The sequence below is a fragment of the Sander vitreus genome, chromosome 4 (genome assembly GCF_031162955.1).
Source record: "Sander vitreus isolate 19-12246 chromosome 4, sanVit1, whole genome shotgun sequence".
NCBI lineage: Eukaryota > Metazoa > Chordata > Actinopteri > Perciformes > Percidae > Sander > Sander vitreus.
This window is the reverse complement of record NC_135858.1, coordinates 23,320,308-23,345,268: the sequence shown is the minus strand read 5'-3', so window position 1 is coordinate 23,345,268 and position 24,961 is coordinate 23,320,308. Positions and strand designations below refer to the sequence as shown.

The window sequence follows — 24,961 nt, the reverse complement described above, 5'->3', positions numbered from 1 at the left end:
AAAATAAGTGTGCTCGCACAAACGTGAATTCATTTCAGAAGCTCTGTGTGTGTTTGCTAAGAAGAGTGTGTTTATTTTTATTAAAAGCAGAATGACAACAAGCCGTTCAATGAGAGACACTGACGTGTCAGAAGGCCTGAAGCCAGTTGTCCTCTCTACTTTGTGCTTCAGTGAATTAACCATTCCAGGAAATATTTTATTTTTGTATCTTATTTTGAAGTCTCACCACAGCTGCAATTAACGAAAATAAAGAATTCTGACATTGGCTTGTAAAAAAGAAACCTGTGCAGTATTTAAAAGCAGACAGTTGATTTGAAAACAACGTTTTTGATTTCAGAGAATAAAAATCCCCTGTACAATCTAAAATAGTTTATCAACAAATGCTACCTTTTGTTGAGACAGAAACGGGTTCATTCAATTATATAGTACTCTTTGAGGCATAAAATGTGGCCTTAACATAAGATAAGATAGACCTATTGATCCCGAACTAGGGAAATACCCTTGTTACAGCAGAACACAACTAAAACAACAGAATAAGAAAAATAAACATTAAATAGAAGTAGAATAGGGTTAGGGTTGCTGTATTGAAATACATTTTTGTTTGGCATTCATGATATTTCGTCATCTACACAAACACCTCAAAATATAAAAGCCATCACATACAACAGCACCACACTAGTCAGCACATACGGTAGTAAACACTGTTGTCCTATAGCCCATGGTGTCCAGTATGGAGCTGTGGAGAGACAAAAGCAAGCCAAATGAAGAATAAATAGAGTACATTACATGTTCATTCATACCTTGACCTACTGAGACGATTCTAGGTAAAGATAACTTTATTTAAAGCAGCATTAATTTATTTATTTTGGCCACTTGGGTCAGTGGAACAGGCTTTAAAGACAACATTGACATAATCTTAAAAAGTGGGGAAAATGTTGGCAAACTGTATTTACGCAGGCAGCAAATACATAGAAACATTAGCTTTCATTATGATCTCCAGCTAGCTGCTAACTTTGTCATTTGGTGCTGGGCAAGTAGCGTACAAACATTATTTTGAGCTGTTTATGCCGGAAACTGCTGCAAATAAAAAAAACAAAGATGTGAAGTGTGTGTAAACAAAAACAAAAAATTTGCAGGCCGTAAAAAACAAAACAATGAGCTGAAAGACGCCAAAACACTTCATAGAGTAAAGGGGGAACTGCAAAATCGGATGATAATTATTTGTACTTGACTATGAGCAACTTCTTTCACATTACACAGTGTTTTTAAACCATTATTAATATGAAAATATAGATTATTTCAAATTTTTATATCTATAGTTTCATATCTATGGTAGGAAAATAGGATGCGTAAAAAAAAGCACATCCATCCATCCATCCATCTTCATCCGCTTATCCGGGGTCGGGTCACGGGGGTAGCAGCTCCAGCAGGGGACCCCAAACTTCCCTTTCCCGGGCCACATTAACCAGCTCCGACTGGGGGATCCCGAGGCGATCCCAGGCCAGGTTAGAGATATAATCCCTCCACCTAGTCCTGGGTCTCCCCCGAGGCCTCCTCCCAGCTGGACGTGCCTGGAACACCTCCCTAGGGAGGCGCCCAGGGGGCATCCTTACCAGATGCCCGAAACACCTCAACTGGCTCCTTTCGACGCAAAGGAGCAGCGGCTCTACTCCGAGCTCCTCACGGATAACTGAGCTTCTCACCCTATCTCTAAGGGAGACGCCAGCTACCCTCCTGAGGAAACCCATTTCGGCCGCTTGTACCCTGGATCTTGTTCTTTCGGTCATGACCCAGCCTTCATGACCATAGGTGAGGGTAGGAACAAAAACTGACCGGTAGATTGAGAGCTTTGCCTTCTGGCTCAGCTCTCTTTCGTCACAACGGTGCGATAAATTGAATGTAATACCGCACCTGCTGTGCCGATTCTCCGACCAATCTCCCGCTCCATTGTCCCTCACTGCGAACAAGACCCCAAGGTACTTGAACTCCTTCACTTGGGGTAAGGACTCATTCCCTACCTGGAGAAGGCACTCCATCGGTTTCCTGCTGAGAACCATGGCCTCCGATTTAGAGGTGCTGATCCTCATCCCAGCCGCTTCACACTCGGCTGCGAACCGATCCAGTGAGTGCTGAAGGTCACAGGCCGATGATGCCATCAGGACCACATCATCTGCAAAAAGCAGCGATGAAATCCCCAGCCCACCGAACTGCAACCCCTCTCCACCCCGACTACGCCTGACATCCTGTCCATAAATACTACAAACAGGATTGGTGACAAAGCGCATGCCCTGGCGGAGGCCAACTCTCACCTGAAACAAGTCCGACTTACTGCCGAGAACTTCGCTTTGGTCGTACAGAGATTGGATGGCCCTGAGAAGGGACCCCCTCACCCCGTACTCCCGCAGCACCTCCCACAGTATCTCCCGGGCACCCGGTCATACGCCTTCTCCAAATCCACAAAACACATGTAGACTGGTTGGGCATACTCCCAGGCTCCCTCCAGGATCCTTGCAGAGTAAAGATCTGGTCCGTTGTTCCACGACCAGGACGGAATCCGCATTGTTCCTCTTCAACCTGAGATTCCACTATCGACCGAACCCTCCTTTCCAGCACCGGGAGGCTGAGAAGTGTGATACCCCTGTAATTGGCACACACCCTCTGGTCCCCCCTTTTTAAAAAAGGGGGGAACCACCACCCCGGTCTGCCACTCCTTAGGCACCGTCCCAGACTTCCACGCAATGTTGAAGAGGTGTGTCAACCAAGACAACCCCTCCACACCCAGAGCTTTAAGCATTTCTGGACGGATCTCATCAATTCCTGGGGCTTTGCCACTGTGGAGTTGTTTAACTACCTCAGCAACCTCCACCAGGGAAATTGATGCCAATCCCCCCTCATCCTCCAGCTCTGCCTGTACCATAGAGGGCGTATTAGTCGGATTTAGGAGTTCCTCAAAGTGCTCCTTCCACCGCTCTATTACCTCCTCAGTTGAGGTCAACAGCGTCCCATCCTTACTGTACACAGCTTGGATGGTTCCCCGCTCCCCTCCTGAGGTGGCGAACGGTTTTCCAGAAGTACCTTGGTGCCGACCGAAAGTCCTTCTCCATGTCTTCTCCGAACTTCTCCCACACACGCTGCTTTGCCTCTTTCACGGCAGAGGCTGCAGCCCTTCGGGCCCTTCGGTACCTTGCAACTGCCTCCGGAGTCGCCTGGGATAACATATCCCGGAAAGACTCCTTCTTCAGTCGGACGGCTTCCCTGACCACCGGTGTCCACCATGGTGTTCAGTGGGTTACCGCCCCTTGAGGCACCTAAGACCCTAAGACCACAGCTCCTCACCGCAGCTTCAGCAATGGAAACTTTGAACATTGTCCACTCGGGTTCAATGCCCCCCAGCCTCCACAGGGATGCACGAAAAGCTCCGCCGGAGGTGTGAGTTGAAAGTCTGTCGGACAGGGGCCTCCTCCAGATGTTCCCAATTTACCCGCACTACCCGCTTGGGCTTACCAGGTCTGTCCAGAGTCTTCCCCACCCCTTGACCCAACTCACCACCAGATGGTGATCGGTTGACAGCTCCGCCCCTCTCTTCACCCGAGTGTCCAAAACATATGGCCTCAGATCTGATGAAACGATTATAAAATCAATCATTGACCTTTGGCCTAGGGTGCTCTGGTACCAAGTACACTTATGAGCATCCCTATGTTCGAACATGGTGTTCGTTATAGACAATCCATGACTAGCACAGAAGTCCAACAACAAACAACCACTCTGGTTTAGATCAGGGAGGCCGTTCCTCCCAATCACGCCTCTCCATGTGTCTCCATCATTACCCACGTGCGCGTTGAAGTCCCCCAGCAGAACTATGGAGTCCCCGACTGGAGCCCCATGCAGGACTCCACTCAAGGTCTCCAAGAAGGCCGAATACTCTGAACTCTTGTTTGGTGCATATGCACAAACAACAGTCAGAGTTTTCCCCCACAACCCGCAGGCGTAGGGAGGCGACCCTCTCGCCCACCGGGTTAAACTCCAACGTAGCGGCGCCAGCCGGGGGCTTGTGAGTATCCCCCACACCCGCCCGGCGCCTCACACCCTGGGCAACTCCGGAGAAGAAAAGAGTCCAACCCCTATCCAGGAGTATGGTTCCAGAACCAAAACTGTGCGTAGAGGTAAGCCCCACCAGATCTAACCGGTAGCGCTCCACCTCCCGCACAAGTTCGGGCTCCTTCCCCCACAGAGAGGTGACATTCCACGTCCCCAGAGCCAGCCTCTGCTGCCCGGGTCTGGTCCGTCGAGGCCCCTGACCTTCACTGCCACCCATGTGGCAGCGCACCCGACCCCAGCGGTTCCTCCCACAGGTGGTGGGCCCATGGGATGGAGGGATGTCCGCCACGTAGCTTTTTCGGGCTGTGCCCGGCCGGGCTCCGTGGCAAACCCGGCCACCAGACGCTCGCTCCAGACGGGGGCCCCGGGCTTCCTCCGGGCAGGGTCACTTCATCCCTTCCTCGATTTTTCATAGGATTTTTCAATGTGCAATAGTGAAATAGTCCCTTTAAAACGTTCCTGGTTCTGTGCCTGGATCCAGATTTTCACCAAAAAACAATGACTTGTTCCTTGGCCCCTAGCTAAAGTCTCCACCAAGTTTCATTTAAATCTGTAATTAAGTTTTGGAGATAGCTTGCCAACAAACAAACAAACAATGCTAAAAACATAACCTCCCTGGCAGAGGCAAACACAACTAAATCTAATTTTTAATTCTCACTTATTTTTCCTTGGTGGTGTTTTTTAAAGTAGCTGTTGCACTCTGACACAAACCATGTCACGCAAATATCTGTGGTACAGCCAAATAAAGAGAATTCATACAGATTAGATACTTAATAAGTAGACAAACATTTTATAGCACATTGTTAACATTCCTATTTCTGAAAATCAAGTATCATTGAATTTTTTTGTCTTCTGTTGTACATCCTAAATTGTTCTTTTCCAAATATCATTGTACACTATATGCCACACATCATTAAGCATACGACTGATATTTCAATTTGTACATGACTGGTATTGGACTGTTTATGTGCTCTCACTTGATTTAACACAATATTTCAAGCTCAAGTCTGAGTATCAACCAACTTTTACATGCTGCGAAAGCACAAAAATAAAACAACCCTGTAAAGTCAGAAGCATCCACAGCTTTAAAAAAAGAAAGAAAAAAAAAGGAAGTCAAGATGGTGCGTTCCAACTGGTTAATTATTTACTTGAGTGGCTCCACTGACTAAACACACAAAAAGACGTGTGGTGAACAAATAGCATGGGAAAGATGTACAATTAGGAAACTCAGTGGAGCAGAGACGCAACAAATTGTGTTTTCAGTCTTAATACTATTGTATTTCTGTGCTTTAATTGAACATGAACTGAGCATGGACACAGCATAACATATTAAAGTCTACAACCAGCCATGCTGATAGGGCATGCAGTGGAAAATATTGGGAATGTATTTTGGCATCGTTGGATGGGAATTATTTTCTGGCATGTCAGACCCACATAGGCAGATAAAGTTACACAGTATACACTTGGCACAAAAAGTAATTTATAGGAAGAGGTTATTTCAAATCTCCTCACATATCCATGAAAAACAACCTTCTGATGCAAAGCAAGCCAGCAGCAAACTTATAAGATTGCTCTTCGTGTTGTAAATGTAGCAGAAAGGTAAAACCATCACAGACAAAGTTACTTTCAGTTTCTCATGATCTTTGGATATGTTGTCAGTTCGGTACCTAAACTCTTCCATGAACTTTTCTGACTTTTCTGCTGCAGTTCACATTCCATTTGTAAAACCCCAGTACAGCTGCTGAGAACATTATAATGGTTAATATTTCACACGTCATTTTAAATGTCATGTTACCTCAGTTCATATAAGATCTACATGATCCAATTGCTTGCTGACAGACTACCTCATTAATCCAGCAATAACTGATCATTATTGGTGATTTAGTGTTGTCTGTAGTGATATCTGTATTCAGCATGAAGTCTTTTTCACTGAATAACTTTACTCCCTGACAAAGAGGTCTTTACACAATGCATTCAAATTAGAGCACAGATGAAAAAGCATTGTATTCAGTGGAATTAAAAAGCTGTCTTTTTTTTTTTTTTTTGAAGGACTGCTGCAAGGTTAGCAAGCTCACTGCTGTTTACTGTGTCCTGACTTATGCAGGAAATTATAGTTTTACCTTGAATTATTACATGAAAGCCGTGAAATGGGAAATGGGCTGTTACAGGCAGAATGAAGGAAGTGACACCAAAGTTCCTGTTTAAATAGAAAGTTATTAAAGTCCAGGGTTTTACACATTTAATAAAATGAACTAATGTATGCACATTTGAAGTGGTTACCTCCCCAAACAATAGACACAAAAGAGGACAGAAAGGTAATTCATGCCTGCATGAATCAGCACTGTTACAGCACTGGAGTATGGTCTGGCTACACTACCGATCTATTCTGAGATTGTTGTATTTCTTTAATACCAATCACAACAGTCCTGGTCGGCGCTAAGTCCCATCAGTGGAGGTAGAGAGAGGGGAGGGACTCTCGTGCTGGATGTCAGGCTCTAGCCCGGAAATGTACATCCTTTGAGTCAGACTTTGTGTGTTGACTCAGCAGGGATAACATTAAAGGAGAAAAGTTGATCTATAGGAGAATACATATTTGAAAGCAATACGGAATGCCTGAGAGCCTTATGTTCCATTATATTTTTTGAATTGTCACCTGAATTGTGTGTTTTCCTTTACATAAATACAGTAATTTTCAACTTTCTAACATAGTAAACATTTCATTTGGTTTGTTTGCCTGTCAGCAGTATTATGGAAAAACTACTTGCCCAATTTTCATGAAACTTGCTGGAAGAATGTAGCATGGACCACGTAAGAACCCATTATATTTTGGAACGGATCTGAATCTGAATGCATCGTTTGTTGATGTCTTGTCTTGACCTCACACACAGTATGACTGTTGTTATCTAGAAGGCATCTAAATATAAATGAAAAGCAGAAAAAGAAAGCCGCTTAGCTGTCGTGGCAAATACAGATTACATGACTGTGGCTGTCCTGACACTGCAGCAGCTATTTGTCACTATTAGTTTCCATTAATTTTAGTGAACACATTGTTAAGATAACCCCAGGACAGTCCTCTGCTGTGACATGTAGAAAAACTGCAAAGTGACAATGTGGTTTTTTACGCTTCTCACTTATCTAACGCCATCAATTTAAGTAAACAACACAAAATGACCGATAATAGAGCCTGTTTAAGTCAACTGGACAAGTGGGTCATCAACACACACAAATGGCTGAAGTGATGAAATGCTCTCATGACTGCCGTCAAGACACACACACTCCCATAAACTAAAAGATGATGAAAAGCATCCAGACAGTAAAAGTGTGATTTTTAGGGATACCAAACATCACTTCCAGGATCAAACACATGATGCACTTCCTGTAAAAATCTTTAAAAAAAAATACATGTCCAAAAGGAAATACAGGCGTTTAAAAAAAACTGAAACAGTCTCAAATGCTTCCTAACAGCTTTGTCACAACACGGGTCTAGATAGTGCTGCACTGGAAACCATTCATCCATAACCTAGTCTTTCATGTTTATTAATAAGCAATCTACAAATCCTTTAACCCAGTTTCACCTCTAAATCATCTTACCAAATCTTGTTGTGCTTATTGATGGGTTTTTCCCCCAGTTAGAAGAACAACTGACCAATCAGAGCTTTGCAGGTGGGATCCTCCTACATAGCTAGCTATCTACTGTAGCTACACCCACATAAGATTGCAGAAAAACATAAAACACATGCGTGGATGAAATTGACAGAGCTGTACAGGTTGTTGACTTACATACTGTATATAACAACTCTTAATTTAGCAGATTTCTGGTAGGTGTGACAGACAAATGGTTCATCCAATCATCTGCCAGGTATTTTTTTGAAAGTGCGCAGTGCCTGCCCTTTCCCAAACAGTTTCCAATGACGGCTTCTTAGATGGTTCTGTGTTAACAAACCATCTTGCGCATCAGGTTAAAATAACCCTCCTTTCTAACAGAAACTGGCTAAAATGAACACATCAGACTGGATGAATGAACAAAAACAAAACATCACTCTTAATCTGTCTAATAAACTAGTCTATAAATCCTATAACTGTATGTTTTTGGCATTTCCCTTAGTACATCTTGGCACTACAGTGGTGGCCACCAGTGCTGGAAATGTATCTGCTCTTAGTACTGCAAACAAGGTGCTTGGTTTCTGCTGTTGTAACAAATAATAAAAGTAAAAGTATTATCAGGTATTAATACTAAGCAGTGGTGCAATTTTATCCTTTTACTGTAGTGTGAGTCCAGCGCTCATTCAATAGGTTTGCAAATTTATAGTTTCATTTTCAGGCTGTGGTGTAGTTAAAGTTTCTTTATTTTGTGGCAAGCAGTAAGTACAAAACTACAAAAACCTAACCTGTCTACATAGCTAAAATAGGGGGCTTTTTCATCTAGTTTCTTCTCTTTTTGATGCAATTATGAACATACTAAAAAGCTACGGCCCAGGTGGGGGTCACACATTAAACGATTTTGTGTTCGGTTATGGTGGTACGGGATCTTGATATCCTGATGTCCTGCCTTTATCCCAACATTGTTTTAAAAAAACAAACAAATTTAGTCCAAACTGAGCTTGAGCAGAAAGAGAAGTTTACAAAATATGTTGCATATGTACTTACTATGCTGAAATTAATTTTTTTTTTTTTTTTTTTTTCTGGGCCAGATTATACATTTGGAGAAAATGAGTTGGGCACAGCAACCATGCATTGATTTCTTTTGTCACAAACCCTCATTAACTCACATTGCAGGATTGTTTCAGATTTTTTTTGCTGACAAAATCTTGTGTGAGGACTGGGTCAGAAATTCTGTCTGACCTTCTCAAACTTACAGTAATAAGATTGGTGACAGCTGTGCAAGACAGTTTACTGTCTCGTCTCTGTCTCAGACCTCAACATTATTTTAGACATCTAAATCGGGATTTTGCTGCCCTCTCATTGAGCTGGGCACTAGGGTGGAAGACTGCAGAATGATAGGATTCTAGGCCACAGTTTTGCCAAACACACACACACACACACACACACACACACACACACACACACACACACACACACACACACACACAGCACAATAATTTGCAAGTACTAAAAAAACAATGGTAAAAATATTGTTGCTGTTGTAGTTGTTATCTGCGTGAGCTTCATGCATTAGGTTGTTAACATGACTCAGATGATAGAGAGGGATGTGTAACTTTAATTAATTTGCAGTTGATTGTTCAATCATTTTATTGGTTGCTTCCTCTGATTGCCTTTTGGAGAACAACTTGTCAGGCGGTGGAGTTAATCTTTCGTTTGACACTGTTAATAAACACAGACTCACTTCAGCAAATAGTTATTTATAAAGTTTAGCTTCCATGACTCTGGTCTCCATCTGTAACAGTGATGGGTACAGTATGTTTCTATATAGTATCTGGTGTATAACGATATGTCTTGGCTGTGTCCCCACTGTCCTGAGAGCTGCAGGATGCTAGGAAACAATCCTTCAGACAAACATGCCACACTGAGGCACTCTAAATCACCCCATAGAAATCCTGTTGGAGAAGCACTGGAAACATTGCTTTGACTGCACAAAAACACATCACAACATCCTTTTGGGTTTTGGGCTTTACTTTTCAATCTGCTTTTGCAAGGACTCAAAGAATTGGTCATATTCTGAGTGCATAGTGGGTCTAAGCATGGATTCAGACCGAAAGCATTCACAGAGTCTCTCTTGCATAATGTGTACCGTAAATGGTCATTAAATGCTCCATGCTAGCAGACATCGTCATAACAGTACGCTCTAGCATCACAAGCTACACAGCAGCCCTGCAACACACATGCCTCCACAAACCTCTGCTCTCATTAACAGGTTTAAGCATGAAATGAAATGCAACTGTGGCTAAAACAAAATACTTGGGAATTTCCCAAAAATACTTGGGAATTTCCTAAGTATTTGTTTCAAGTAACTCAGTGTCACATATTTAGCAAAACCACCAAAAGTAAGTCGCGGGAACAAAATGTGGAAAGTCCAGAAAAAAAAGAGGAAGTAAACCTAGCAGTTCGTTTTAAACACAGAACATGACCTATTACAGGAAAGTGCCCAAACTATACGTGAAAACATATTTAACTCCATAAAAATACAATAGCATCACTTATGGAACCATGGGAAAAGTAAGAAATGTTACACCAAAAATGTTATTGAGTACCTTTCAAAATAAAGTCTCTGCTAAATCCACATAGGAATGTACAGGGATGTATTCCCTGTTCATAATAATAGAGCAACAACATACACACTACAACACATTGTCACATCATTTACTGTCCCACAAAACTGCTAAATGGCATTCTGTAGATAAAGAAAAGGGCTTACATCAAGAAACTCTCACAGCCAGGGTGTTCCTTTCTTTTAGAAGCCAATTATCCTGCCGGTTAATGCAGCATTTCACCATCTCAGTTTTAGCTTTCTAAGCATTTCCTGATAAATTGACAACACAATGCCCTTGATTTCATTACCTCCCCGTGATTGTTTATTTGTACCTAATTACATTTAAATTCAGTTCAAACAACAAATATGTAAAGTGACATTTAATCCATTGTATGTTTCATTTCTTTGATTTATGTGATACTGTGAAGGTATTGTTGTACAGTTTCCCTTAATGATCACATTGATATGTATAACCTTCTGTGTGTTTAGGGGGTGTTTGTATCTCCCAGTCTGTCAAGATTCCCCGGGAGCCCAAGCAGGGAGAGTTTGACAAGGTCATCCGACGACTCAGAGAGAACCCAAATGCAAGAGTTGTCATACTTTTTGCCAGCGAAGACGATATCAGGTAAGGCATGGTAATAGCTACGTAACACTCCTTTGAAGATTCGCTAAACACGACTGCAGTAAATGGGGCAGAAACATGTGGGAACACAGCCGTTTCAGTCCAGCTCTGCCAGACCATTGTGTAATGAATTGCAAAACAAAATCAAAGTGGAGCCTGCGGGATGCTGACCTTATCCATGGCAACATCTGTTTACTCACCTTTGCAGGCGGCTACTCCATGCAGCCAAAAAGGCCAACCAGACAGGTCATTTTATCTGGGTGGGTTCGGACAGCTGGGGCTCAAAGATCTCTCCGGTTGTGCACCAGGAGGAGATGGCAGAGGGAGCAGTCACCATCCTTCCCAAGCGGCAGTCCATCAAAGGTACAGAGAAGACCATTGTGCATATGTCAGATCTCCCTGTATAATAAAACAATGTGCATATTTCAGTGAAATATTCTTTTCATGTGATGCACGGCTGTATCTGTTTGCAGGAGAATAAAAGTTGCTTTGTCATGCTAAACCATTAATCATTTAATCATCAAAGGTCTAAAACACAAACTTCTGTCACACAAAGCAACAATGTAAATTGAACATATGCTATATTTAATCAATTTTACTGTAGAACACATCAGCGCCCTGGCTCACAAACTGTACCAACGCTGTTGTTTACACTGCCACTCACTGTGTCGACGACAATAAACCCATTGATCTGTCTAGGGTTTGATCGTTACTTCATCAGCCGAACTCTGGAAAACAACAGAAGGAATATCTGGTTTGCTGAGTTCTGGGAGAACAACTTCAGCTGCAAACTCAGCCGTCACGCCGTGAAGAAAGGGTCCGGGCTGAAAAAATGCACAAGTAAGATACTCTCCTGTTGTCGAAAAATATATTTAACGTTCCTTTTGTTCAAACTTTTAACCAGTGTAAGAAACATTCCTCTGATGTCTTGAGGGAGGTGACACATTTGGCTCACGGTGTGTTCTGACAGCATTGCCTACCTATAAAAAGTGGAGCAGCTATACATCCAATATTCAAACATACCATTAATCTCACAGCTCATTTCAGTGCTGCACTATATTTCTGCTGAGTCCAGTCTGTTTACCCACATGGCTATAACAAGTGGATGGCTCAGCTGGGCTGCATGTTTCAAGCTTCAGGCTCAGTCAGTGTCATACGTTATACCGCTGTGGAGAGCACAATCTGTCTTAAGTTGGAAAAACACTGCACATTTTATAAAGATTTAAACACCAATTAAGTAGTACAGTCACTAATAGTGGTTAATATACTGTATAAGATGTGTCATCCTAATAACAGCAAAATGGATGAACATAATGAAAATCATTTGGGAGTCATGATGTGAGACACATGCTTATTATGAGTGGCATAATTATCTATAGTACATTGTATATACAGTAGTTATTAACAGGTTATTGGGGGGCATTCAAGATATTCCTGACAATATTATTTGGCAGGGCCAGCAATCTTTTTTTTTTTGTGCCTGGCAACGTCGGCATATTTATAGTTAGAACAGGTTAAAACAACTGGTCGATCACAACAATCAGCCACTACAAAGAAATGCAGTTTATATGTATTACATTACAGTGTTTGTAGATGATCACCTAGAAGCTAGCAGGCCAGCTAATGTTAACGGCTCATCCTGTGATCAGTGTTGGTTAGCATTCGCTGTCTTGTTAGCACATTATAGTAGCTTCACAGACTGCAACTTAAAACAGTACATTTTGTACTTTGTAGGTTTCACATTTTGCATTTGTAAAACTAAGCCTCTGGTGCTTGCTGAAAGAAAATATGCAAAAATACAGAAAAGTTACATATGTAGGCTATTAATGAGATCCTAAACTGTGTCTTTCAAAACATACAAGTTTTTACAGTATGTGTAACCGAGGCCAGAATTGTATACTGAAAAGTGACCTACCAATTCCTTTCTCCTCCTCTTTCTATCAAGAGTAGATCCAATAATCATAATACATATATATTTACAAACAAACAAAAATTGAATTTCAGATTTGATTTATTCTGCTTGGGAAGATATATGTCATTGAGCCCTACATTAAGCACACACATTTAAAATGAAAGCAAATTTTAAAGATGGTTTACTTCACAGCGAGGACAGAGTAATGTGCAACAAGTAAAGATAATGATAAACAGTATTACATTATGTTACGTAACATAATTATGGCCTGTGCGGCATACACAGGAGGGCGACACCCCACATAGATCAGCACATCATTACAGGACACAAAGTTGGAAAATCACCCACTCACATTCGTACTTAAGGGCAATTTTGAGTCTTTTGTCTGGCTGAATGATGTATCTTTAGGCGGAAACCACACACACTCCAGGGAATCAAAGTAACGACCTTCTTTCTGTGGGGTGACAGTGCTAACCACTGAGCCACCGCACTGCCCTGGAGCTAGATGTGTGTATGCACAATCTGCATACGCTATTTTCCACACACATACTGGTATTTTTAAACAAGAACGTGTCGTGACAGCATGTGAACAGTACGTCCACACATGGTGTATAATCATTTTTTCCAGACTTCAAAAAGAAAACATCAAAGAGGGAATCTGGACAAAATATTTTTTGTAATTTTATTTTTCCAGCGCATTACAGAGCAGCATTTATAAACATGTGCAGTAACATTCTTCTTTTCAAGTACGACCACAAAATACACAGTGATGTGGAAATAGGGATACATATGTGTATATATAAGATATCAGATCATAGATATCAATTACTATTTATAGCATTACTGAAAATGGGGTTTACAAAATAATAAAAACACCTCTGTGTGGGATGGCTGGGTAGTTCACTGGTAGAGCGTGCGTCCCCATGTACAGAGGCTCAGTCCTTAACGCAGCGGCTGCAGGTTCAAATCCGACCTCCGGCCCTTTGTTGCATGTCATTCACCCTCTCTCTCCCCTTTGATGTCTTAGCTGTCCTATCAAATAAAGGCCTAAAATGCCTAAAGAAAACACCTCTGTGTCAAGTAATACAGTACAACAGCACTACAATCTACAGCTTCCAAAATGACAATAAAGCTGAATCAACACCTCTCAAAACAGATTCAATAAAAGACGAACATTGCAACCTTCGTGAAGTCAGGATTTATTGCAAGGCTTTTATGATGTGTTACATTCTAGTTGTTTTAGGTGTACCTCAACCAGCAGCTGAGTGTACATTGTCTCACAATGCACCAATGCACCAATGTAATGGCTGTTCATTATGATTGGGTGATAAGATGTAGATACGACAAGCTGACAATAATGAGTTAACTCTCAGAGAGATTTTGCCGTATTGTTATTATCACGGATAGCTTTCTACTGTATTCTATGCATCTGATTGTAATAGACCAATCAGTGAGCAGGATGGCTTTTTGGTAATACTGAAGTTATAGCATATTTATATATATATAACCTTGATTTGTCATGTAGTTAATTCACTAAATGTCCATCCCATCTGATTATTCTATCTCAATTAAGCTTCCGGAAAATATAGTATATAACTATATATTTACGTCACTATATATAATAAAATTAAATAGACCAAGAAGAAGAACTATTGCCCACCACTAGGGTGCACACAACAACTCAAGGCTTGGACGATGTTGCTAGATAAAACACAGTGATTATAATGTTTGTCCAGTTCTAAATGGGTATGTTGACATCAATTTATGTGTAATTGTAGTGCTCATGATGCTCATATGTTTGCTGTCATGATGTCTGCAATGACATCCAATAATAACAGAGAAGGACTCTAGTGTAGACACTCAAAACTCAGGAGAGTCTTGATGCTTATTTATATATAGACTTAGGATTTAACAAAGGAAAGTTTTGGCAAAACTGTAAACAAATAAAACAGTTCTGGAGAAACAGTACAGACTCACTAAATGCACTAGAGAGAAACTACAACTTTTACTCAAGAGGTGGGCTGCACAGCCAATAGCTGGCATTGCCTTCACAGTCCCAACACTAAGCAGGAGAAAACACAAACAGTTATAAGTAAGGAAACACTCAGGTGGATAAGATAATACTGATAGATGAGTTAGTCTGGAGATTGGAAGGAGTGACCCCTGGTTACCTGCCAGCGGGAGTGCTGGCAAGAACACAGATGAGCTCCTTGGGGAGCTCCGGTGACGGTTCAGGAGCGTGCCGTCTGATCAGCACTCTGGATAACACTCAAAAATGTGTTTACATTTTCACAATAACTGAGGGGTAACATGGAACATTGTACTGTGGAGGGATTTAAAATTGGCACAAAGATGGTGCATTTCTATGGCTGTGCATTATATAAACCTTCGGTCTTGCAGTTTCATACATCCGTCCCTGAAGTCATAATACGGAAGGTTACTGGAATAATTACAAGTATCTATATTAGTTTATAAGAACAGTGAAGTGTAAAAATATCAAGTTCATGTATCAAGTTTTTATAAAATTTGCCCATGAACATCCCACCAGGTTTTAAAGAATAAGTATGATTAACCCTAACTCAAATCTCATAAGACCAAAACAAACAATGCCATAGTTTGGTTGGAGATTCAGGTGTGTTATACTAGTAACAGCTAATGTAACCTCGAGCTGCTAGCCTCAAGAAAAGATAAGGAGCGGGCTAAAGAAGTCTGGTAAGCTCACTTCTTTCTATCTCCACACCCCCAGATTTTTTACATTTTCAAACTTGTAGTCCTCAGGCCCATTATGACACTAATCAGTGTCATAATGGACTAATTGTTTTATATATGCAATCGTATTGCCCAATTCTGTAAACAGACATTTATGTGTATAATCAGTGGAGTGCACCTTCAGAACAACATCAGAAAGGTGACTCAACTCACTCTTCTCAAAAAAAATACAATGCCTAGGGAAGGAGCATGTCACTCAGTGGTTTTAAAGTGCTCATATTATGCTCATTTTCAGGTTCATAATTGTATTTAGAGGTTGTACCAGAATAGGTTTATGTGATTTAATGTACTGCAGCTCATCTTTTCATCCTGTGTTTTGAGTTCTCTGTTTTACACTTCTGTTCCATCTTTGTTGGGAGTCGCACATGCGCAGTAAGTGCTGCTAGCTTGTCAGTTGCAGAGCATGAGGGAGTGCCATGCCATGCCACGTTCGTCACGGAAGTAAAGGCTGGACTACAATAGAGCTGTTTGGAGCAGTTTGTGAACAGTGTTTTCTGTTGGAGATGGTAAGTCCCTTTGAGGTGGACTTTGGGCTTTTTCACTTTGTAAACCTATAACGTGCACAAAAAAGATATATAACACAATAAAGGAAAGGGAAAAAGCCAAAAAGCATAATATGAGCACTTTAATTGTTTTTGGACAACAATGGATGTGTATGGCAGAGGAATTAGCTATTTCAGGCTACTCAGACAATTGTTGTTAGTAGGATCAATTCAATGTTGGTTTTGATCTTTTAATGGGATTTGTTGACAAGAAAGGTTTTGGCTACACAGACTTGCTACACTTGCTTTTTGTATTTTCAAGGTTTTTAAAAAACAACAGTAAAAGTATAAAATATCACCAGACTTATCCTTTAAAATAAAGATGAGCTGCTTGGAAATATGAGGCTGTTTACTAGAATTGATATTTTATCTGCAGGTTTGCAAACAAGTAAGACAAGGAGCCTTAAAAATGTAAAAACTAAATGCAAAATAATGAAACAGCAAATAGGGAAATAGAACGCAACAATGTTAAATAAAGTGATGATGAGACACACATCCCCTAAATCTTGAGGCAGTCAACCAAATAATTGACTGAAGTGATCACTAATGCTGTATGACATCAAAAACCTAGTCAACGTTAACGTAAAAGTAAATGAACCCATTATTTGTGCTCTTAATGTACTTGACATAATTTACTCATTATAGACTTGGCGTAGTGGTTAATTTCATGACTCGTAACATGGTAAACACTCACTATAGCAGTAGTGATTGCGGTAGGTACCTGTATAATGCAGTCAGTAGCTCTTCTGTGTCTTTCTCATTACAGACATTTTAGTGTTAAACTTTACTATCGGCTGTAGTCTCGCAGCATTTGTTTGAGATTAAAGTGTGACACTCGTGGTGCCTCTCCACTGGTGGAGAGCTTTGCTGAGTCTCTGAAGCAGCTGTGAGAGAACCACATGGGGCACGCTGCAGAATTATCAGTGTCCTGAAAGGGTTAGACTGCTCAACATGATCAAAGGGTAATGATGGCAGGAGTGACTGGTAAAAAAAGACAGACTTGTCTTTTATATGTGAATGAAGGAGATGTAAAATCTGATCTTGATTAATGTAGAATGGAGCGGTAAGGTAGGGCAGGGACCCATCTCATAGGCTCCTTATTTCTCCTGCATATTAATGATGTGGAAGCAGCAGCAAACACAGCAATGCAGATAAACCAAGCATGCACTTTGCTTTTTTATCCAAGCATCTATTTTTTAAACCAGGCTTGCAGGAGGCTGGAGCCTTTCCCAGCATGCATTGGGTTGGAGGTGGGGGATTTTCTTTTGTATGATGAAAATAAATACAACATAGAATAATTATTAATAATCATAACTGTCTTTGGTTATTTCCTAGTGCCATTATGTGCCAGTGCAGATAATGATACCAGCTTCTTAAATGTTAAGATCTGCTGCTCTTCCCTTTTTTAAATACTTGTAAATTTTATATCTTTGGGTTTTAGTTGGAAAAAGCGAGTATATATAAAAAGATATAAAGTATTTTTTCAAGATGAACGAAATAATGAAAAAGAAGAGCAGCACACACAGCGCCTGTGTCAGATTAATTTAAGAGGCCGCCCAGCTATTTTGGCAGGAAAGAACTGGATGGCCTGTGGCCAATCACAAGCTGAAAAAATGGTCAAAGGTCTGAGCCCACACACACTGTCACAAAATGTCTTGTGTGACACCTCAGAGCAGAAGACACCCACACTTACTACTCTGACTAATCTGAATGGATTTCTCTGAAAGCAAAATGCCAGCCTGAAAAATGTGTGTGAGAGAGCCAAAATGCCGATGAAGAGGGAGCTAGAGAGAGAGACGGAGGATAAAAGGGAAATGATCTCATGGAGAAGTCAAATATCACTCTCACACTTATTCTGGCTCGCAGGATTCCCCATGGCATAAGCATGTCGGCCAAACTGTGACAATCTCTGTCCAATCAAGGCTCTGTGGCCCTTAATTACCGAGCCATATCCTCCAACAATAAATCATGCATTTCAAAAGCTCATGAGATAATCGGAGGCATTAAAACTCCTCTGGTCTGCAGCGAAGAGCTTGAGATGTAGTATATGAAAGATGACTAACAGAAGGAGACCTTTGCGGATTTGGGGGCTAGCACTCTTTTAGATTGAAGTGGCTATTGAAAATTGCTTGAACCTTAAGAGGACAGATGTTGCATGAAAAATGACTGCTCTGTCACAAAATGTTTGGTTATGCATCGCCAGTATCTACTTGTCCAAACAATGAACAGAAGCTATAGTAGAATCTATTTCCACAGATACACTCAATATATCATTATAACTAAATAAATAATTTAACATAACCACAGGTAAGATTAAAAAAAGGGGTAATTATGGTAAATATCCACCTGCAGGTACAAGGTTGAAAATGTATTTACAATAATTGTTTTCCTGTTCCACTCAGTATTTGGGCACTGTATAAGTGTTACTTAACAAGATGAATCATTCCTAAACAACATACATTTTAATTTAGACCAAGTTTTTACGGTTGACTCTGTATTGGGCTGCTTTTTTTGATGTGGTTCAGGTTTATCAAGTACATTTGATACTTTATCTCTTTGCCAAATTATTGTGCCTTATATTGTGTACAGTGTAAATTAAGAAAAGCTCTCTAGATTACCCATACATTATCCAAACAAATAGGACAGGCCCGTTTATAATGTCAAACCAACATTTTTAGCAACTTTGACTAAAATTGGATTCATATTCTGGGCATATCTGCACCAAATTTCAATTTTCCATATAATAGCTGTTGCGATAAATTATTAACCACAATAGGCATTATTTTACATTTTTGCTAAATATGGTGGAAAACAGATCCCCACACCATCAGTTATTTCCGCACCCACTAGTATAGCCATTATTTTAGAAATGTCAGCAGCATATCCCCCACTGTGTGCTTATTAAACTTAATTAATAATTCCATTTGACATGTGTATAAATATATGAAGCTCTATCATTAGCTCATCCCTGGTAATTAGTCTACTGTTAATCTCAATTGAACACACATGCTTTTTATAATCTCTTTTGCATATAGAGCAGGGTTACATTGAGACAGCTTTCAGATTTGATGCTTGTGAGGAGAAAGGAGAAGTTGGGATTGGCATGTTGTATCTCCTTCTCAGACCCCACCTTCTCATAGCAATTAACACTCACAAAAACCAATGGAACAACCTGGGCCCGGATTAATAAACTCCTATCACAAGTTATTACATTGAGCCTATTATAGGATTATCCCTGTCCTGTGAATGGATTTCTCCATTTCCTGCCTCTCTGATTCCTCACTGACTTAATTCAAAGTTGGACACTAACTCAAGCAGGTCAGGATTTGATCACAATGGAACAAATATCCGTTCTTTTTTAAATTGCTAATAGAAAATAGCATGAGGCATATAGGTAATAGTTAATGGAATAGACATGTAGGTCCAAGACCTAATGTGTATAGAATCACTCAGAGGGAAAGCCATGTGTTCCTGCTGGAGAGACGAGAAAGAGTTTTTCTTTTTAACTGATGAGATTTCCCGGAGGAGAAAACCTTGCACTCTAGATATTGGAATTGATTTGCTCCTTTGCAGCGATCCAAATATTTACCTTCTAGCTAATTGCAAGAGGCAAGACCCATTCAGTGTAGAAAGAACAAGACTTACCTAGGAGCAATGCATTGTCTTCTATGCCTTTTGGACTGGCGCCACACCCTCAATTTTAAAGGTTCAGCTCATTGCAACTGGTTTGCACCAAATTGTCCTGTCCAACCTGAGCTGCTCTCCAAAGTGGGTGTGACAAGAGGGTAGAAGTGTTGAAAAGATATGTTTTAGTGACTGTTGGCAAACACATTTAGTATCCTTAAGTTATTTTATAATTGAGTTTCAAGATGGAGCTCTTCAAAAAATCTTTTTTTGTACTATTATGGATATTAGTTGTCTGGGACAAGCACTAAATATGCTGCTTCATCATCAGCCTACTTCAAACGAGGGTCGGGGACAAGCTCACAAGTAGATAATCCTTTAAGTCTGACCTGCTCATTTTAACCACTTGAGTCTTTAAGTGAACACATTTTTCTTGATTGCATAATGTGGCTGATAGAATTACTGATTGAAAATTTCAAATACACTTTCAGTCCCCCTCAGGATTGTTGAACTACATGGATACAAATGTGCAACTCAACCTCGCACTTGACATAGTTAACAATGAGACAAATGAGTAACCACGCAGGATGCATTTCCCATCATTTAACGGCATGTAACTTATTTGCAAATCACACATATTGTATAACAATGCATATGATGTGTCTAACTTACATCTGCCTGTGTCTTACAGATCAGGAGCGGATAGGAAAGGACTCAAACTATGAGCAGGAAGGAAAAGTGCAGTTTGTTATTGATGCCGTCTATGCAATGGCTCATGCCCTGCACAATATGCACCAGGAGCTCTGCCCGGGGAAGGTGGGCCTTTGTGCTAAAATGGATTCCATCAATGGCACTCATCTGCTCAAGCACATCCGCCGTCTAAACTTTGCAGGTCAGTCACGTTTTTTAATACTGGAATGCATGTTTGTCTTTACTTGAGTACTTAACTCAAATCAATTCAGTTTGCGGTAATACATTTCTGACACAGTTAATGTACAATTGATCATCAGGATCAGTTTCAAAATCAGCTCTTAAATGTTCTCCTGTTATGGAAAAACAAGACAGATTTTCCAGAAATCAATGTCAGTGCTCCATCCGTAAGGATGTAACAATTCCTAAAATGCATCTCGAGGAGAGAGGATCGGAGAGCGAGGAAGCTCACCGGAGGAGCTATAATCGAGGGTACTTACGTGTGTGTGTGTGTGTGTGTGTGTGTGTGTGTGTGTGTGTGTGTGTGTGTGTGTGTGTGTGTGTGTGTGTGTGTGTGTGTGTGTGTGTGTGTGTGTGTGTGTGTGTCATGAATTGTTCCGCTCAGCTGACAGAAATCACAAAATGCAGTGGTAAAACGAAACAATTGACAGCTGATGCAGCTGTACTTCATGTCATATTTAATTGACGTTGCTTTAAAATAACCGCTCCGAGTTAAGGATGTCTAATTTTGTTAAATGCCTGTTGCATGATCTCCTCTCTCCTCGTGTCACCTCCTCGACTCCTCCGCTCAAATCTCCTGTGGACGGGACCAAAATGCGAGTGACCATATTGGATGCAAGGGTGGAACTAAGTTATCAAATATGGTTGCTATTGCTAGCTAGGTTAGCAAAGATGAACAGCTGACTGCTTAGAGTGTCTCTTAGTACAACCAAATGCTGAGCAAGACATTTTCAGGCAACCAAAATGTTACAATTAACTTTTATGAGGCTTCATTTTTTTAGACCAGAGGTTGCCGCTTGGTCGTAAACTAAGGTATTGTACACATTAAAATCTTGACCTGGTGGTGGCGCTAGATGAAAAGTCAGAATCATCTTCTTGGCATTAGAATGTTAATACAAAATTTCATGAAAATCAATCACACGATATTTCAGTCCGGATCAAAGTGGTGGAACAATCGACAGACTAAAGTTGCCATACGTACAGACACGCCAACAATCATTTCTCACCTTGCGCAACCAGATGTCCAACCTTGTAGATGTCAACATCTAATGGGTCACAGCTCATCGCCTTAGTTAGTTAGAGAACTTTGTTCTGTTGTATAACCTATTTTCCATCTCCTCCATGTAGCCTTACATTTTACCCAGCTCAGTCAAGTTCACATGCATGACTGACATATTAATAATTAACTGCTTCCACACAAAGAGAAGTGATCCAGAGTTTCATTATATAGACAATGCCTTTCTGAAGCAAAGCAATTAAAGACAATTACAATTTCTTCTCAGAGACTTGAGTATGCAGTGTTTGTACAGATAAATTATTCATTTGAACTCCTGCTCTTCAAGCTAATTTGTCATTCTAATATCTACTTGTTGCATTGGCAAAATGTCAATTCAATGTTTAATTCATATCTGAGAAGTAAAAGAAAATAATTCTTTCAGAAAATTAAATGAATGATTTGGAAGGCTTTCGCGTCACAAAAAGGGTGACATTTTTATAATGAAAGAGAGGTTGCCACTGTATAAAGTAACCGCTGATATCATCTGGACTGCTGCCAGAGCCAATCACAAACCTTCAGTCCAATGTGTCTACTGGACACGTGAGCAGAACATCTCACTTCTTCATCTTGTTTCTGCTCTACTGTTATTACATGCGTCATTTTGTTTTCAGCCTAGATTTCACTTGTGAATGTATGGAAATGTGTAAATGATGAATCATAGTTATAATAAACAATCCCCCAACATCTCTGACTTGTTCAGTGATTCCAATAGTTGTGGTGTTGTGTTTATTGACGTGGAGAAACATTTGACCAATAAGAGCTAAGGGGCGCGTCATTCCTACATAGCTAACCAGCTACATTAAAAAAACAGCATTTCTTTGAGATAGTACTTAACACTTGTTTGGCCCCCTACTAACTTGAGCTGATAAATGTAAAGCCTCTGGGTAAATCAGGTAGAATAAGTAAACAATCCTCCTTCAACAACAATAACAACAACCATTAGGATGCCCTTAACCTCTAACGTCGCCAGCTGAGCTGCTCAGAATCCAATAGCGTGCAGGAGAAAAACAACTGATGGACTGCTGTTCACAACAAGGTTGCATGTTTGGTCCAGTGGTTATCGTGGTTTGTGTTTAAAACAGCTTCCCTTTTTATCCCAGACAGAACTTCTATACCTGATAGTCTCTGTCTAGATAAATTACATTTATACAACTATCTACAGTACAAAGGGATGTGCTAGTTTTCCAATTTGCATGTACTGTCTGTAATGTTTTATTCCATAATTTTGTTTTTATACACAACTGAGTCTGGCACTAAGTTTAGAGTTGTAGTTTTAAATGCAACCACAAGACATGGCAGCTTTTTTCCCTCCCTTTTGCTACTGATGTCTGATTTCTTTTGTAAGGAATGTTTTGAGTTTTGGACCAACTAAAACAAAATATTGTAAGAAAAAAAAGGATACAGTAACCATAAAATAAGTGTATGATGTATAAAATGTTCAAAATAGTGAAAAATACAGATATTACAAGAGCATTAGGTAAATGTGATGTGCAAGAATGGAAACTAGCCTCTTATTTAAGCGTGTAGATTGGAAGTGCATCTGCAACAGAAAACCTTTTTTTATTATTTGCACAATGAGGACTGAGTGGGTTCAACAAGGGTTTTAGCCTGTAAGCAGGGATACGAAGCTCCAGTGCAGTAGATCCTTTTGAGCTGAATTTTTTTCTAACCTGACAAACTGTATTAATGTCACACCACCAAATGACTAGAGGGGTAGCCTTAAGGTTACACTACACTCCATCTAATTGCATCAGCACACAGCAGTATATTGAACTTGCCCAGATATATAAAACAACCTAGCTGCTGGGACTGGACTTACTGGATTGTGCATTTCAAAAACAATATGTATCTCTTTTTGTGATATTAGTATGTTGCGCACCAGTAAACACAGAGCACACTCATCCCTTTTTTCTTAAAAAAAAAGCAATCGCAAGAAATAGATGTAAAAGTAGGTCATTTGTTTTGTTATTGTGATGAATCATTGTTGAGGCTGAGCCAGTAATAATCTATTGTTACACATTTATGTTTATTGTCAGCAGTTTCAGCAGACATCTGCTAAAAATAATTCACGTCTTCCTCTGCAGAGCTGCACAGCCCTCCAGTAAGACCATATCTTAGCAAATGCATTGTGTCTTAGGTTACATATGTAATGAAACTCTGATAAAGGTCAAATGTGAAAGAGCTTCTTAAAAACCAAAGGCGCACATAGTGGCCATACACCTGGCATGCTCACAAAACCATTTATCTCTGATATCTCAGTGGGCTGTCAGGGTCAGGGACACAGTAAGATAGCTGATGACAGATAACCTTTTAGAAAAGATGTAAAATAATCTGACAGAAGTATTTGCTTGGCTGGGATATTTTCAGTAGTCTGGGAGTATCCGTGTGCTTTTCAGGAGCCTTTAAATTGTCTCCATTTTTTCTCATAAATGTCTCTAAAGCTGTAGCTTTTTCTCTACTCTAAATCACCAACTTTCGAAGTGCTCATTTGCTCATTCAGCAGCAGCCGACAAAGCAGAAGAATCAAACACCTCCAGTCCATCTTTATGCACTGTTTGAATCTCTTTAGAGATACATTCTTATTTGTTCCCACCTCTGCATTCAATGTTCCTAAGAGTTGTTCAGACTTCAATGAGCTTTAACTGAATGAAGCTCGTGTGAATGTCTCTTGCAATCACGAAAAGTGCCTTTGCTCTGCCGCAGACTCAAAAGCAGTGGCCTTTTTTGCCGTTATTTTCACCAGGGACAGCTGTTGAGTGTGGAATAAAGGCGAGATCTGAGGGTTTCCCGTCACTGCACACCTATCTCTCTTCTCAAGCATGTGCAACGTCTTTATTGTTGTGCAACTCAAAAGATGCTTCTAGTACACATCTCTGTTTTTCTTTCACTGGCATGACACCCAGCCCTATTATTAAAAACAAATGTGACTATCTACATCTTAACATGATAAGAATGGACATCTCTAAATATAAAGCCCATTCATAATATTATGGTATCTTAAAACCTGTTGCACACACACACTGTAAGATGTGCAACTACAAGTAATATTGATAGGTAAAATAGTGGCTAAGGCAATTATTGAACTCAATGGCAAAGAGAACCATGCCATTATTATGTGTTTCTTATCATATTTTAGTGAGGTATCTCCCTATGTTGTGACCCTGCTCCCGTCTTAAAATGCTATGAAAGTGAGACTAAA

General features: G+C 40.4%; 1 protein-coding gene across 1 annotated transcript in view; it reads left to right on the top strand.

Moving 5' to 3' along the window:
• grm4 (glutamate receptor, metabotropic 4) overlaps positions 1-24,961 on the top strand; it is a 90,397-nt gene that overhangs the window by 24,915 nt on the left and 40,521 nt on the right. Inside the window, exons 2-5 of the mRNA XM_078249071.1 lie at positions 10,796-10,931; positions 11,137-11,291; positions 11,628-11,768; positions 20,467-20,667. Coding sequence (XP_078105197.1) covers positions 10,796-10,931; positions 11,137-11,291; positions 11,628-11,768; positions 20,467-20,667 — 633 coding nt within the window. The remainder of the gene's footprint in view (positions 1-10,795; positions 10,932-11,136; positions 11,292-11,627; positions 11,769-20,466; positions 20,668-24,961) is intronic.